At 31.2% G+C, this 15,709-nt stretch overlaps 1 protein-coding gene across 4 annotated transcripts in view; it reads left to right on the top strand.

Annotated features, from left to right (window-relative positions):
• LOC126845968 (pikachurin) overlaps positions 1-15,709 on the top strand; it is a 44,901-nt gene that overhangs the window by 14,038 nt on the left and 15,154 nt on the right. For 3 of the 4 annotated variants that reach the window (XM_050585058.1, XM_050585057.1, XM_050585056.1), the window contains exons 2-5: positions 77-193; positions 5,387-5,632; positions 15,195-15,396; positions 15,458-15,602. In XM_050585058.1, coding sequence (XP_050441015.1) covers positions 77-193; positions 5,387-5,632; positions 15,195-15,396; positions 15,458-15,602 — 710 coding nt within the window. The remainder of the gene's footprint in view (positions 1-76; positions 194-5,386; positions 5,633-15,194; positions 15,397-15,457; positions 15,603-15,709) is intronic. The other variant, XM_050585059.1, reaches the window with a different exon arrangement.

Below are 15,709 nucleotides of genomic sequence, written 5' to 3'. Positions count from 1 at the left end.
ATTGATTTATATTTAGCATGTTTTAATTTTGCGATTTTGGCTTTTTAATTTATTTAATTCTCGTTATTTTTTATAGGTCGTTGTGCTATTGACAGCCCGTGTCAACAACTCTGCTACGAATTACACGACGGCATTATTGAGTGCGACTGTAAAACAGGATTTACGTTACACGAAGACGGCTATACTTGCACAAGTGCGTGTGCATGATATAAAAGCATAGATATAAATATTGTCATTAAGGCGATTTGTGTTGCTATTTATTCTATTTGGGTAGCTGTAATATAGTAGTGGTAGTGATAACTCGTAGATGTAGTATAATGCCGGGTCGCACCAAATACTATTTGCACAGAGATAAACTCGTTTGACTGAAGTGAATATTAATTCTGTTGCATAAACCATGTTTTAAAATTGTATTTGTTGTTAAAAATATACTTTATCACGAGTTAAATTACACGGTCACTTATCGCTGTGTAAAACCGTATATTATTAAATAGTTAAATTTTGTTATCGATAAATGATGATTTACCAGGCATTCGGTCATAGGCTTCCCTAGATGGTCAGAAGCTCCCAAGTTTCCACAGTGGTTACTGTTATCACAAAATATAAATGTTTTAACTTTCAATTATTAATGCTAAATGAAAGTAAAGTATTACTAAAATTAAATTTTAGTCTAGCATTCCAGCATAACTTCTGGGAGAGATAAACAGATTTCAGCATTAGGAGTCTAGACTGGATTAGATCACCCATTTAAGATCACTCACATTATACATTTTAAGTATGCTAATATTATTTAATGTGACCACGAATTCTTAAGTGTAGCTTATACGCTTTATATATACATAAAAATGTTGTTTACCAATCGTGCACTGTACGAACGAAAGCCCAATTAGCCATAAAGACATAGTTGTAATTGTTATAATCCAATTAAGTCTTCAGAAATGCACAATATTAGTACCTACCTAATATATTTTATAAAACATAAAATACAAAAAAAACGCAAAAATAGCAAGTGGATTATTAGATAATAAAGAAAAAGCTATGCCAAGTATAATTGACTAGGAACAGAACAATTTTAGAGACTTGCAAAGTTTAAAGAATAAAACTACTATAACTATTTATTTCTATAAGTACTTTTCATAAGATAAATTATATATTTGTTACAGCTTAATAGAAGTTTATAATGTAAGAACATATTGATACAATTGAATTAAAAATAAATAAATTTATAATAGCTAATGATGAGTTTCCCAAAATTAACGCGCCTCATCATGCTATTGACATAAGATATATTTTTTTGTTAACAAATATTATTGATGGAGTTGGAAGAGCGAGAATGGGGCAGTTGGTGTTTTGTTTGATAACCCATTCATCAAACAAAACACCTTGTCATTTGAAATAAGAAAAATATGGAAATTGGAATATAATTCCTTTGACTTGCGATGAATTTTGTAATATTGACCACTAGCTTACTAACTTTATTTACTCTTTAAAAAAATCTTACTAAAAATAAATAACGAGTTAACGCCAAAGTAGTGATGATAAGTAATTAAAATAAAAACTATAAGGCTTAACAAAAGTTAGTTTATTATGATGGTAAATAATTTACCAATAGATAACGACAAGTTTGGTGCAACCGGGCATAATAATATTATTAGCAACAGACTGAAACCGTTAATCTGTATATTAGAAAATATTCATAAATAGTCACACTTCGAGTTATACCTATATCATTGGAGTGACGCCAAGTTATTTTTTAAGTGTGTAATGAAACATAACTCCTATACTGAGGTACGCGTTTATGAGGAACTAGGCATTATTTTTAGTTTACAACATTATTATTTCTATAATACTCTACTACTTCCAGACTAGCATTACGTATAATATTGAGAATATAGAGAGCTGTTGCTTTTATATGCAGTGGCGTAAAAATAAAAAGTCGGTCCAGATGCGATTATCCAAAATGGACCTTTCTTATTCAGTTTACACGTAGAAAAATAAAATTAGCTACATGCCTTTAATAGTGATGAGAATCCGAAATTCAGATTTTCACAAAAAACCGCTATTTAACAAATTAAAGCCCTAAAACTCGTTTTTATACAAAACTAGCTAATCACAATAGTTTCCTATATGTTGTTCATTAGTGAACCTCATAAAAAATATTTAATATTATGAGTTTTGTTTGAAACGGATACTCCTTAACAATAAAAATTCAAAAACGATTATCATTGTTTTATATGAAACTTTATTAATAAATGAACATAAATAATATGTTTAAAGGTAGTTTTAGAGAGTAGTTTTTAAAATGAATTTAAGAGCAATGAATTAACATCTCAAGTCATTTGTAATTATAGATTAATTGATAGGCACAGTATGTAGTTATATTTAACAATATCCAAATTAACGGAAATTGTTTTTGAAGTGGACATTAAATTATGATCCCTAACTTTTTAAATATTACCTGAGATTTTTTGGTTCTATAACCGAGAGAATATTTAGTGGAGTATAAGGTAGAAACCCCATTCGAATTTCTCTTTGCTCGCCTTGATCGAAATTGAATACTTCTACTATCAAACGTGTTTTGGATACGTAAATGATTAGGGAAACAAAATATTTCCGCATATAATTAGTTTGGAATATGAATAAAATAAGAAGGTCTACTCAAATTTCAACAATATTTCATATAATTGTGACTTGTTAGCTGTTATGTTCCAAAAATGTTGTGTCAAAGTTTAATTTTAGGGTTTCAATCACTATAAAGTATAAAACGTTTGAAACAAAGGTTGTTCTCTGTCATATCATAAAAGTTATTTAATTACAAAAAAAATAACGAAATAATAAAAACGGCAAAGGACCCTCTAATTTTCAATACAAAACATCAAATTTTTTTGTACAAATACTTTAGTATCACCATTATAAAACGTTATACATCTGCATTGTATATTATTTATTAACCGTTATTAGCAATTTTTACTCGGGTTTTAGAAAGTTTCATGATTCATGTTGTTCCTGTAGAATACCATAAGAAAATAATATAAAATCTGGGCAACATTAAGAACGATTTCGAAGAAAATAGCGGAACTTTTAATCATAAATACTAATATCGCGTTCAAATTTAGTGGGTTGCAGTCGCATTACCTTAAATGTAAAGCTAATACATATTAGCATTTGAGTTTACGCAATTTTTAATCCGGGAGTAAGTACTCATTTTTCAATAAAATTAAATCTTATTCCGGGATTAAAAATCATGTATAAAGTCCCAAGTGTTATAATGCGAATTATCTTTGAAAAAGTTTTGTGCTTGATATAAGTAGTGGGATTTGGTTAACACGGTGTTACATAAAACGAAATTAAATAGTAATAAGTACTAAAATATTGTCATTAAAGACCTCTTTATGCTAATTATTGTCAAACATTAAGAGCTGTAATTTAATGTCAAATAAAATATAAAGCTACCCTGAGGAATATTTTCTGGATAATAGTCATAGGCTTTTTGCATACTTTCAGGTCTTGCCGTTGTTCGGTTAAACGGGCTATTTTTACTCTCGAGAGCGTGCAACATAATAATGCTGCTATATTTTTTAACGATGTTGTAAACTGGAGTGTTAACGATGTTTTGACTTTATTCATAAATATTATAGCTAAACACAAACGGCTTGTTTTAACGGGTGACCGGATGAATTCACATCAGAGGCGCATAAATTATCAGGGTTCTTACGGAATATAGGCGCATAATTATTTCAAAAAACCATTTAAGATGGATTTAAAAATAACATCTTATTACACCAAGCTAAAATGAGAACAACACAAGCTGCGGGAAACCGGGCAGTATCCGGTGTCAGAAGTCACTAGTTTTTGTTTTACCTAAACGGCTAACAAAATACGATCAATTGATATAATATAATTAAAAAAAACAGATAAAATAAATTTCGATTACTAATTATTAACTAATATTATAATTACAGTAATACGATAATTTAGTATTTCGCTATAGTAGATATAATAAGGTACGGTCTAAGTACATGACGTCATTGGATCCAGTATAATCCGGTTGAAGATTATAAATTGTTTTAAAGAAGTGTCTCTAAATTAATACTGTAATCGCTCGCAACCCCTCCCAGCCACTATTGTCTCGGATTTGGCCATAACTCTAGTTTGTGCGTATTGTCGTTGGATCCACCGCATTTTCTGGCATTGTTCGCGAGGTTCAATTGTTCCAATTGTTCGTTTTGTATGTCGAAATCGCACAATCTGCACAATAAAGAATCAAGGGTAAAAAGTTTTTAAGAAACACGGGTCTCACGCATGCCGATCGCTAACCTAACTTCTATACAATAAAATCCATAGTAACACACTCGCCCTCGGTCCCTTACCGTTTGTTGGGATGGTGATGTGTAGACGGGCTAGGAGTCCTAAGGGAAAGGGGATGAAAATGAATCGTTATTAATAACGCGTTCCGATTACACTTTGTGCTCCGGGTAGGTGGTATACGCTAGTGGTTGGAATGATTTTTTTTTTCGAAGAGATAGAAGAGAGAACGAGGAGGATTAAATTTCGCTTATGGTAACTTTAATAATTATTTATATAAATGTGTGTGTGTGTAAAATATGTGTTATTTAATTAAATCCGTATCGCTGTTGTGGACCAATTAAAACGCGAGGGTTGCGTTAATAACACACGGTCGCTCAAAGTTTTCCCGTGGGGTGGCGCCATAAAAATTCGGTAAACCTTTATTGTCCATTGATTGCAACCCGAAACACCTACTACCGCACCTGTGCCGACGACCATCGACCGACCGTATATAACCGTTTAACGGTCCGTTTCCGTTCCTGAAAATATTTTCCTCGTGATTACTGACGACAATAATATAATTTAATAGGCCATTTAAAAAAACGACATGAGTCGTTGTTTTTACAAAACTTACTTTTTATCAATTTCGATACTTATACACGTAGCCACATATTGTATATAAACACTATGTTATTTTTTTATTATGAACCTCTAACCCTTTCAGACGAACCACCGGCAAACGGCTTGCTTATATTAACAACTATGGAAAACTTTAAAATAGATTTTTTTTCAAAATATGGTCGAAATACACTTAATTAGGATTCTAACTGTACAGGTTTCATGTTGATACCACCATTAGCGGTTAAATTACAGTCGGGAACACGAGGTGTTTTATTTCACCTTTTGTGTGTCGTTTAGGACCTATAAATAATGTATGATAAAAATGTAAAACATTTTTTTAACTATGTAGCACACCCATTAGGTGATTTCCCGTGAAATGTCAAACATACCGTGTAGTCATTTGGTAGTGATGTTATTAAATACAATGATAAATTAACTTGAATTTTAATAGTGGTTTTATATGTATATGGTTACACAGAAAACGATTCGGTGACGGACAAGATCAAAGAGTTTGAAAGGGACATTGGACTGACGTTCATCGACTCTAATGACATTGACTCGGAGGACAGCGTTAGGTTCGTCAAACCGTCGGGTCTTACTTCCACTACGGGCAAACCGGCCAAGTGCACCCGTCAATGTGGCGAGGGTGCTTGTGTCTTTGACAGCCATGGCAAACAGGCTTGCCGTTGTCCCTTTGGCAAAACAGGATCCAACTGCCAAACGAGTGAGTATTGAATAGTATTATGTCTATAACGGTAGTTCATTTTTATTTGATTATTTTGAAAATGCTGATACAAAGCCAGCCACAAACCCGTGTCGATTTTACAATGATGTTTTTTTTTAAACGTGTATGACGCTATATCTACTGGAAGCTTGCACCACTGGACCTATTTACATATTCTACTTATGAGGCCCACTATATGACCGCAGTAGGGTAATATTATAAACAAACAGGGACAATATAAATGCAATTTTTAATTAATATACTACAAATTCATATATTTTTCCAGAAAAAGAAAGACATTTAATAGCATATTAAAAAAAACAATCTGCCGTCAAATTTTCATTATATAAACAATTAAAAAATATAACAAATATCACATAATACCAAATAGGTCTCCGGTATCCTTATAACTGAAAGGTTATGTTGCATCTGTATTGTGTTATTATTTATAAGATTAAAGGATAACTAAAAATCCTATTTAGTTTTTGTAGACCGTGGTATAAAAAATCATTTTGTTTCATCTGTGCGTTCATCCTAACTTTTTTTATATGAAAAATTGTAAATTTGACCGAATCATTTGCATTGTTAAAGTAATATAAATATTTTACAAATACAGTTTCTCTATTTAAGAAATTTAGAGCCAATACTATTTTATCTTTTAATATATCAACACCTAATTATATGTAGAAAATTATAGTTTTCTCAAAAACTCCAACGAATCTTTTTCTCTAATTATGTCAAAATGTATGATTTGTATTTTCGTATTTTTTTTTAAACCTTTATTTTGGATTATCACAAAATATAATCATATAATGTTTAGTTTGAGTCGGTTTTTTTTGTAATTGGTTTTACATGTTTTTGTCGACCAAAAAATAACAATAGTATTTTAACAAATCCATTCCTTTCTATATGTTTGATATTCTTAATATTGCCAGCTCGATGAACAGTGTTACATTATCGTCGCTCGGAAAAACTTAACAATTCTGGGAATTCTTTTATTTTATTGGAAATCATCAAGTTGAACTGGGATCTAAAATCAATATTCTCTACCTGTTTAACACGTGTTAAGTAATTTAAACAGTACCGTAGCATCATTATTTTTAACATTGAAATAAAATGACATTGAACGTTATATAACGCACTGATATGTCCATGTAATAATGTTTCTGGATATAGCAAATCAAAGTTGACGGTTAAAAAACCGGTAAATTTTTTTTCTCGGTTTTTCCTGGTTTTGAAGACGAAGGAGTTAACTTTTGCTACTTTTGACCAACCAAAGTACCATCTGCATGCGATTTCGGATCTATAGAGTTCTGTCCACAGGAAAAAAGTTATCCATGTCTATAAATTGTACGCCATGTGTTCCTTAGTTACGCAGGTTTTTCATTGGGAATTGGCCGTATTTATGTAATTCAATAGATACTATGCCATCATGTTAAAAGTGTTTCGACACCACAATGGAATTATTTACCTTTTGATTTAACATTAGGTTTTAAAGTGCTAGTGCGCAGAATAACGAAAGATACCATTCTCGATTCGAAAGAACACATTATTATAAAACCAGTACTTTCTCATCTAAGCTAAAAAAACATCAACTACAATTGCCATCATTCTCGATGTTATGACCTGTAAGAATAAAAAAACGTCTAAAATCATTAATATTTCAGGAGTTGCCTCGATTTAGGATGGTAAAAAGTGGGTTTCGAGCTTTTTAATTTCCAGAATATCAACTTAATAGGATTTACGATAACAGTATAGAGGTGTGTCTCAGAGAAATTCCAGTGGTACTTGATGTATGGTACAAACATTTAAAAACAACTTATAAAATCAATACAGTGACTGACGTGGGTGCAGGGAGGCAGCTACCCCTGGGCACATTCTATTTTAGGGCGTTTTTGTTCAGTTTACTATACACGTTAACATGTAATATAGGGCGCAAAAAAAATGTCTTGCTCCTAGGCGCTTTAGTATCTAGTTACGTCACTGAATCAATACCCTTTTTAAATCCGTTATTAGAACGATTTCTTACATTGGGACTTATAAAAACATTCCTTAAGTACACGCAAAGGTATAATCTATTAAAACCAGGACCTGATTTAATGAAATTAAGGCCAAGTGCACCAACTTCGTTTGAGGCCCCAAAGTCAAAAATTTTCCTGAAAAAAATCTGCAGAGAGTGGAGGAAAAAACGTTGGTAATCAAAAAAGAACTTTTGTTTAATATGTTAAATACTTATCTAATAACTGTACTATAAATACAATTTTGTTACCTACTTGGTTATGTAAATTAAGGATAATAAAGATATAATACTAATTAAATAATATTACAAAATTATACTACATTAAAACATTAAAAATACTTACGAATTTCAATATAATTTAAATTAATTTGCAGTCTTGCATAAAAACGGAAAACTAACTTATTAATTTAACAGTGTGTTTTATATAGTTAAATTTAAAAAAAAAGGATGATACATTTCTTTTTTTTAAAACATTTTATCATTAAAAAGTTTAAAAATAACAAACATTTATTTTTTCACTGCAAAAGTTTCAATTACCGAGTCAAAATTGAATGATGATGTTACAATATACTGTAAAAATATACTGAACTTATATGGATTTGATGAGAAAAAAAATTGTCTGCAGCTTGCGGGGCCTTCAGCATTTGGGGGCCAAATGCAAGTGCACCTTCTGCACTTGCATCAGGCCCTGATTAAAACAGTAAACAGTAGACTTCGATAAAGGTCTAGAAAATAAATAAATGTAAACACTGTTAAGTATTCAATAATTTCATATTATGAAATGAATAGCAACGAAAATTATAACTATAACAATACTGAACCTAAGAATGAATGAAAATATAAAACTCAAATTTTTTATCGTTATAAATATTCTAATACAAAATACAACGTTTTCCCTTTTTTAGGTAGTTTCAGTCGTTCCTACTTATACCATGTTTATGCAACACTTACCTACCTACCTTGTTAGCATAGTTTTTTCTCTCTAACTAACCATTTTAAAGTACATAATAATAAAATTCAAACTTAACTAAGTATAAAAAGTGATAATGCAAAAACTTGAAGTTAAATTGGCCTTAAAACAAAAGTAGTTTACATAAAATTTAGGTGCATGTAACATCTTATATTTAATGCACAAGTGCTTACGCGTAAAGTTTTTACCAGTAGTGCATTATTTTTTTAATTCTCAAGAGATAAGTTTGTAGAATAGTTTTTAAAATAATAACAAATATTCACACTATTTACACACTTTGCGGTTACTCCCATTTGATTAACTTGACTAGTTTGATGTTGCTCATACGAGCAACATCCAACCAGAGCCCTGAAGATGGAACACACAAGTGTTTCGAAACGTTGGTGAACCAGTGAAGATAATCAAATGGACTTAACCCCAAGGTGTGTAAATAGTATAAATATAATACCCAATTCAAGTTTTAATAATTTTTTAACATAATATTTGTTTTAATGAAAACAAATTAGGTTGTACCTACTACTTACCATACATATTTTATTTGAAAAATGCTATCATCCTAATTGTTTTATTTAATAAACTATTGTTTATTGCTTTGACAGATTAACGTATACTAATTCATAATTATGAAGGACTATAATAAAGGAAAAGTTTTTCAAAACATTATCTCACTTTACATTGGACATTTGGAATAAAACTTAAGTTTACATTAGTTGTATTGTTATACTTGTCAACTAGTTTATCAGACGTTTTTAAGTTAAAAAAATAATGCACTTGGGGACATTAATTTTTAGTGAACCGGATTTGAAGAACCCAAGCATTGTCATACATTTTAGTCGAGGTTAAAATCTATAGATAATAACGAACTTTGACATAGGCTTTAAAAATAGGTTCCTTAACCCAATGATTTTATTTCTGAGATAACGCTATAACTTATGGCTGTTACATCCAATATAGGTCATAAAAACATATTTTATACCCTTTATAAATTATAAAATATGGTATAATATGATATAAAAATGATTGTAGAACGTAAATCGCTTCTATAATATATTAATAATAGTTGCCCGAGAATATTCTAATATGTTACAAAAAATAGGATACATAATATAAATATTTGATACTTATTAAATTAAGTTTAAAAATGTTTAGCATGATGACTACAGAATTGGCTATTAAACTTTATCATGTTTCCGAAACGTATAACAAAAATAAATAATACTTAAAAGAAAAGAATATAACTCAATATAACTGATTTAGAAAACATAATATTGAGTGCTGATATTTTTTGTTTCCGCAGCTGTGATTTAAACCGTTGGGGTTCAAATTGACAATTTTCAATCTATTTATTTTTCGTTAATAACCTATATTGAAATATTTATGCACTATAGCTAAAATGTCATCTACATACTTAAAATAGATTTTCGGAAAATTATTGTGACTATTTTTAATACATATTTTGAACCTATTAATGAAAGTTTTTGCCAAGAAATATGATAAAGAGGACTCATTGTTGTGTCTTCAGTTTGTGTAAAAAACTCATTCTGAAACTAAAACACGTTTTCTCATACATCATTTTTTTTGTACTAAAATACTCCTACGTACAACTTCTGTAAAGTGTACTATTTGTACGACAAAAGTTATTTTTAATATTTAATTATTTTGTTACTTAACTATATTATATTATCACGAGTTTTGCGCAGGTGTTTTTTAGAATATATAACAATTATTGTTAATTCATGTTATTTCATACGTATCATACAATTTACCTCCACAATAGAAATCTAAATATTGCTGTGGGTTTTCAACGTCGAAATGTATGAAATGAAGCTCCTTCAAATATTCATTCGGTTTCATTTTAAATTCTAACGTCTCCTATGCGTGTTACACTTAAATATTTCAAAATGAAATTCGATCCATTCGAGATTCTTGTCCCACTGAGCCGCAGGGATTAGGTTGGGTCGACAGCTGATTTATCAACTATATTATAATAAAAAAATATGGCATAACGTTATTTAAATTTATTTTTAAAAAAACTAAAGAATTAAGAGTGTTTCACACGAACACATAAAATATAAAATGTTTTAAAAATAAAAATAATGTAGGTCCTATACAAATGACCGAGTTAATCCGCGTTTTAGGGTTTTAGAACGTTCCTATTACATTAAACGGGACATCTAAAAAGGTTTAATCTCATGGCGGTAGATTCAGTTGACAATGTTGAAATTCAAAAATAGATTTACACACTTACAAACTTTTTTAACGATACGGTCATATATATTTTCGAAAGGCATTCGATACCGTTCATCATAATAAACTATTGTTGCTATACTTATAATCTTTTGTTTTCGTGAACCAAAGTAATCATGGTTTTTTTTTATTTCCAAGAAACAGATTGCAGTGAGTTAAGATATTTGGAACTAGATCTAAAGTTTGTCCTGCTATCTTAGGCATGCCACGTCGTTGCTGTTTTCATTATTTGTCAACAATTCAGTACAGCCCAGCTGCCTATTTTGTTTAATGTTTTGCATCCATTAAATGTTAATTTAAAATTAAACATAGCTAAATATCAAGAATAAACATATTTGGATGGCATATTTAGCTATTTTTTGTATACTCTAATAATGGTATTCCTCTACTTGTGGTTGACACGAGTATGCGTGATCAAGATTTTGTTAATAATTGTACTCAATCACTTAATCCTTGTACACACATTATCGATGTCACATTGTCGTCACATGCAGTGTTTCGGCAGTAGTTTCTCGCTGTAATATTAAGTACAAGGCGTAGACACTGCTTGATGGAATAGGGGCCAAATGAGCTGTAGTGAGCTTAATTCCCAATAATACACTCTTTTCATCTCATACAACGGTCATACCCTCGCCGTGATAAACCAGGCCTCGGATGTATCATACGCTAATCCACATTGCACCATTGTTTCAACCAATGTAATAATCACGGAAAAATGACCTACACCAAATGGTATTTAATTTACTTTTGTTGTGAACCAGCTCGTTTTATTATAAATGAAAAAAAAAAAGAATTATTTAAATGAAATTTATGTATTGGTCTGCCCAATAATTGTCAATAATTGAAATATAATATTTTTACACTTTTTTTTTTTTAATACTTACAATCTGTTAACTCAAAACAATAAGAAAACTTGAAAACATAATACATTTGAATGGCTTGAAGAGGGGGCTGTTCACTAACGGCACCTCAGAATTTAATAAAATAATAATTAAAAAAATACTTAACCATAAAAATTATATACTCTCCGCGAATACGAACGATGTTGTCATCTTCAGCGCTCACGACAGACTGAGTCTATACTGAGTTATATTACATATAAGTGCTCAAGTTTTTTCTAGACCTCAGAATTTATCTTTTAATAATGTTGTAGTTTGTATAACATACAAAAAATAAAAAAAGAGTATATTATACTATTTTTTTGTAATTTCCATTTTTTTTTATAAATCCTGACACCAATTTCTTTTTAGACGACGTTGGATATTGTCAAAGTTGGCTGTACCACACAATTATAGTTTACGTATTGTCACTGCAAATTTTATAATATCATATTGATGTATTGGTTATAGTGTTTTTAACAATAATCTCTTAGGCAAAATCATTACACACAAAGATGCTTAGTGGAATGCGTCAATCTAAATGAATGTGTTAGAATGATATTAATTCCTAATATTAAAAAAAAATGTTAACCTTAACGTAACGGTTATTACCTTAATATGTGTAATATAAAATATTTAAAAGGAACGTGGAAGTTGTATACTTGTCTCCAGAGATTCAATATCTTTTGGTTCAATGGCTTAAAAACGTTTACAACCTTATACATGAACTACACTACATGTTTGTATATAACATAAATCACCAATTGAATAAGTAGTTAACCTAAAATTATTCGGTTTGTTTAAACACTTTTTTTTTTTTAATTATCATATTTGATAAGATGTCACGGGCGTCATTTCTGGTCTTGCAGATTTCTGGCAGCAATATAATATTATGTATACTTATTGCGTTTATTGACTGTTCGGTAGCGCATGTCAGGTCATACGTGTCAAATCAGGTGTAATGAATTGACTGAATCAAAATATAGTCATCAGAAAAACCGTTGCCTTGATAACCATTAATAAGAATACACTTGACGATAAGAAGATAAGAGTGTTTTATTAATGGATTCTATAAAAACCCAAATCCCTGTATAAACTCTTTTACTTTGTCATCAATAAACCAAATATTACACTAATAAATTGTTTCCTCTCTCACTAGTGAACAGTATATGTACTTTATAATTGCATTATATGGATTCTCTCTTATTATACCGTTCCCTATCATAAACGTTGAAACGGGTAGTATGCTTCTGCACTATAAATGAGGGCCAAAGTAGCTTTTGTGTAATTATAACTGTTATTTTTTTTAAACTAAATTCTAAATGATATTCATTTATTTTATTTTAAGTAAGACCTTATAATAATATTGGACCTCTATGGTTAAGAATGGGATGTCGGACACCTTTATGCCCTTTTTTTGAATTTGCACTTTTTGTCCAGAATGTCTCGCCACGCCTATTTTTCGTATTGTCATGATTAGATACTATATAACTGAATGTTTCTTTATTCTACATTTTTTTATCAATATGAGTGTTATAGGAGTTGGCGAAAATCGGAAGTGAAGATAAAAGCTAACCTAACCTAACCTATCTGTTGGGCATTGATACTAATAATAAGTGATTATAAACAAGACTTTTTTCGGTCCGTGATTAAAACGTCGGGTCGGCACGTGACCTCGTGTAAATTGTGAAAGTTCAACAGATTCGTGACAAATGTGTTTTTGACCCGAACCTAAGGGGCTCGCGTGACCGCCAATACTGGTGGCGTGACCGCACCCCGACACACACCCCGGATGTTTATGCCGACCACCCCAGAGGGCCCGCCTTTGCCACGAAACTTACAATCGTGCCTTTAAAGTAACATCCATTAAAATATATATATATATACCGATACTATGTATATAGGTTATAGTAGGTGTATATTATATTATGGCCGGACATCAAGAAAGATCTACAGTTATTTTATATGGTGGTACGTGTGTGCGGGTTATACAGTTGCAGTTTGCCGGCCCTATGTAACAACGGCGAACGCTTCGGTTCCGATAAAAGTCTGCACCTCCGATAAATTAACTATTTTATAGCTGCCTAATGTACGATATTGCTGGCGGTAAAGTTTCAAACCGAACTCGGCAAGCACTTAATAGGTATACAAAATGGTCTAGACTCCGAGAACTTGTTCGGCAGTTTATTACCAGCAAACACCGTCTCCGTAAATTTATAATTACCATATTATTATTACAGAGGGTAGGTTGTATAACCATAGTTATAAAATAGCCAATATACTGTTGTAATAAGCAGGGCTGTAAGCGAGTGGCTTAAACCTTCGTGTTCAACTTACCGAACGTCGTGGTTATAAGCACAAGTCTATTGCGTTATCAGACCTAAAAGTCAGAATAATTGTACCTGCAATTAAAATTACTCGATACTATTATTATTTTCAGCTTTCAATAAACACCATTTCCACTTCTTCTTAAATTATTCATATTATCAAATGCAGTGGCGTTAACGCCAACTATACTAAGGTCAGACCTAGCTACCTTTTACATTTTTATTAAAGTTTTAAACGTAAAAAATCTAATCAATTTTAAAAAAGTTATGCTAATCATAATGAAGTATCGGTTCGGTTCACAATTTCTGTTTGATATACAATAAATCGGTTCACCGATTAAAAATATATAAAATTCGTCGAAACTAATTATATATTCTGAACGAGTTTTAAATTTGAAATGTGTGCGATTTCAGTCATAATTTGTCAACATGTAATGCAGTAAACTAGGCTTTAAGATAAATTGCTCCAGAAATGAAACATTATCTTGTATAATGATTTTAGAGTTTTGACCCAAAAAACAAATATTTACTGTAATAAGTAATACCCGAAAGCTAAAAATTAAGCTATAAATCCCCTAATAAATTAAGTAGATTACCTACAATATAAACAGTTAGATGATAATAAAAGTGCATCGTTGGCTGTAAATGGACAGATAGCTATTTGCACTCCCTATTACGCAAATAAATACAGTCCACACCATAACTTAGGTTTAATAAAATAAAAATAGCAGAATAAAAATATAATTTTCTTCTGTTTAATGCGTCATAAAACTGTATGAAGTTTTTAAACTCTACTCATTAAGTACGAAAAATTTTATTTCTTTACGTCTCGTCCCGCAATATTATAAATTAAAGCACCGCAAATTTCCCTGCACGCCGAGTCGTTGAACCGCAAAATATGCTAATAGTGTTAAGGTGCTAATGCTAATGATTATAATTGTTTAAAGGATTAATGAATATAGACAGCAGAACGCGGTAAAATAAACGTTTCCTTTTCCAGTTTCGCGTCTGACATTTTCACAATGCATTTTACACATTAACATTATTAGGTATCTTATTGTTAGCGCAAAACCAAACAAATGATATTGTCCGCTCAACCAATGTACATTTTATTTTGCAGCTAATCCAATCAGATATCCACGGTTTAACGGCCTTGGTTGGCTGGCGTTCCCGCCACTTCGTGGGGCCTACAAGCACGTGCAAATTAGCTTAGAGTTCAGGCCAGAGAGCTGGGACGGCATATTGTTCCTAGCTGGCGAACGAGACGATTTGGTTGGAGATTTCATGGCGATTCTGCTTCACAACGGTTTCTTGGAGTTCAGGTAAAATACTAAATCAACGTTGAAACTATTCATATCGTATAACCGTTGCTGCTTAATGTAGATTCGACTGTGGATCCGGATTGGGAGTAGTCAAGTCCGAAGAGACGGTCGTTTTGAACGAGTGGAACACATTGTCTGTATACCGGCACAGGTGGGACGCGTGGATTCAATTGAACCAAGGAAAACGCATTGCTGGCAGGTCCAAAGTAAGTTGATTTATAACTGACCACAAAGGCTATGTTCAATATAGAATGATGAAGTGTTATCATTAACAACCGACCAAATTCCCATGTATCTTTTTAAAATCGGGAAA

Source organism: Adelges cooleyi, unplaced genomic scaffold (assembly GCF_023614345.1).
Source record: "Adelges cooleyi isolate 19-005CV unplaced genomic scaffold, UGA_ACOO_1.1 ACOO_flye_CR_arks_rails_tigmint_CR_PRNA_8, whole genome shotgun sequence".
Classification (NCBI taxonomy): Eukaryota; Metazoa; Arthropoda; class Insecta; order Hemiptera; family Adelgidae; genus Adelges; species Adelges cooleyi.
Note: the sequence above shows the minus strand (reverse complement) of the source record. Positions and strands in the feature narration are given on the sequence as shown.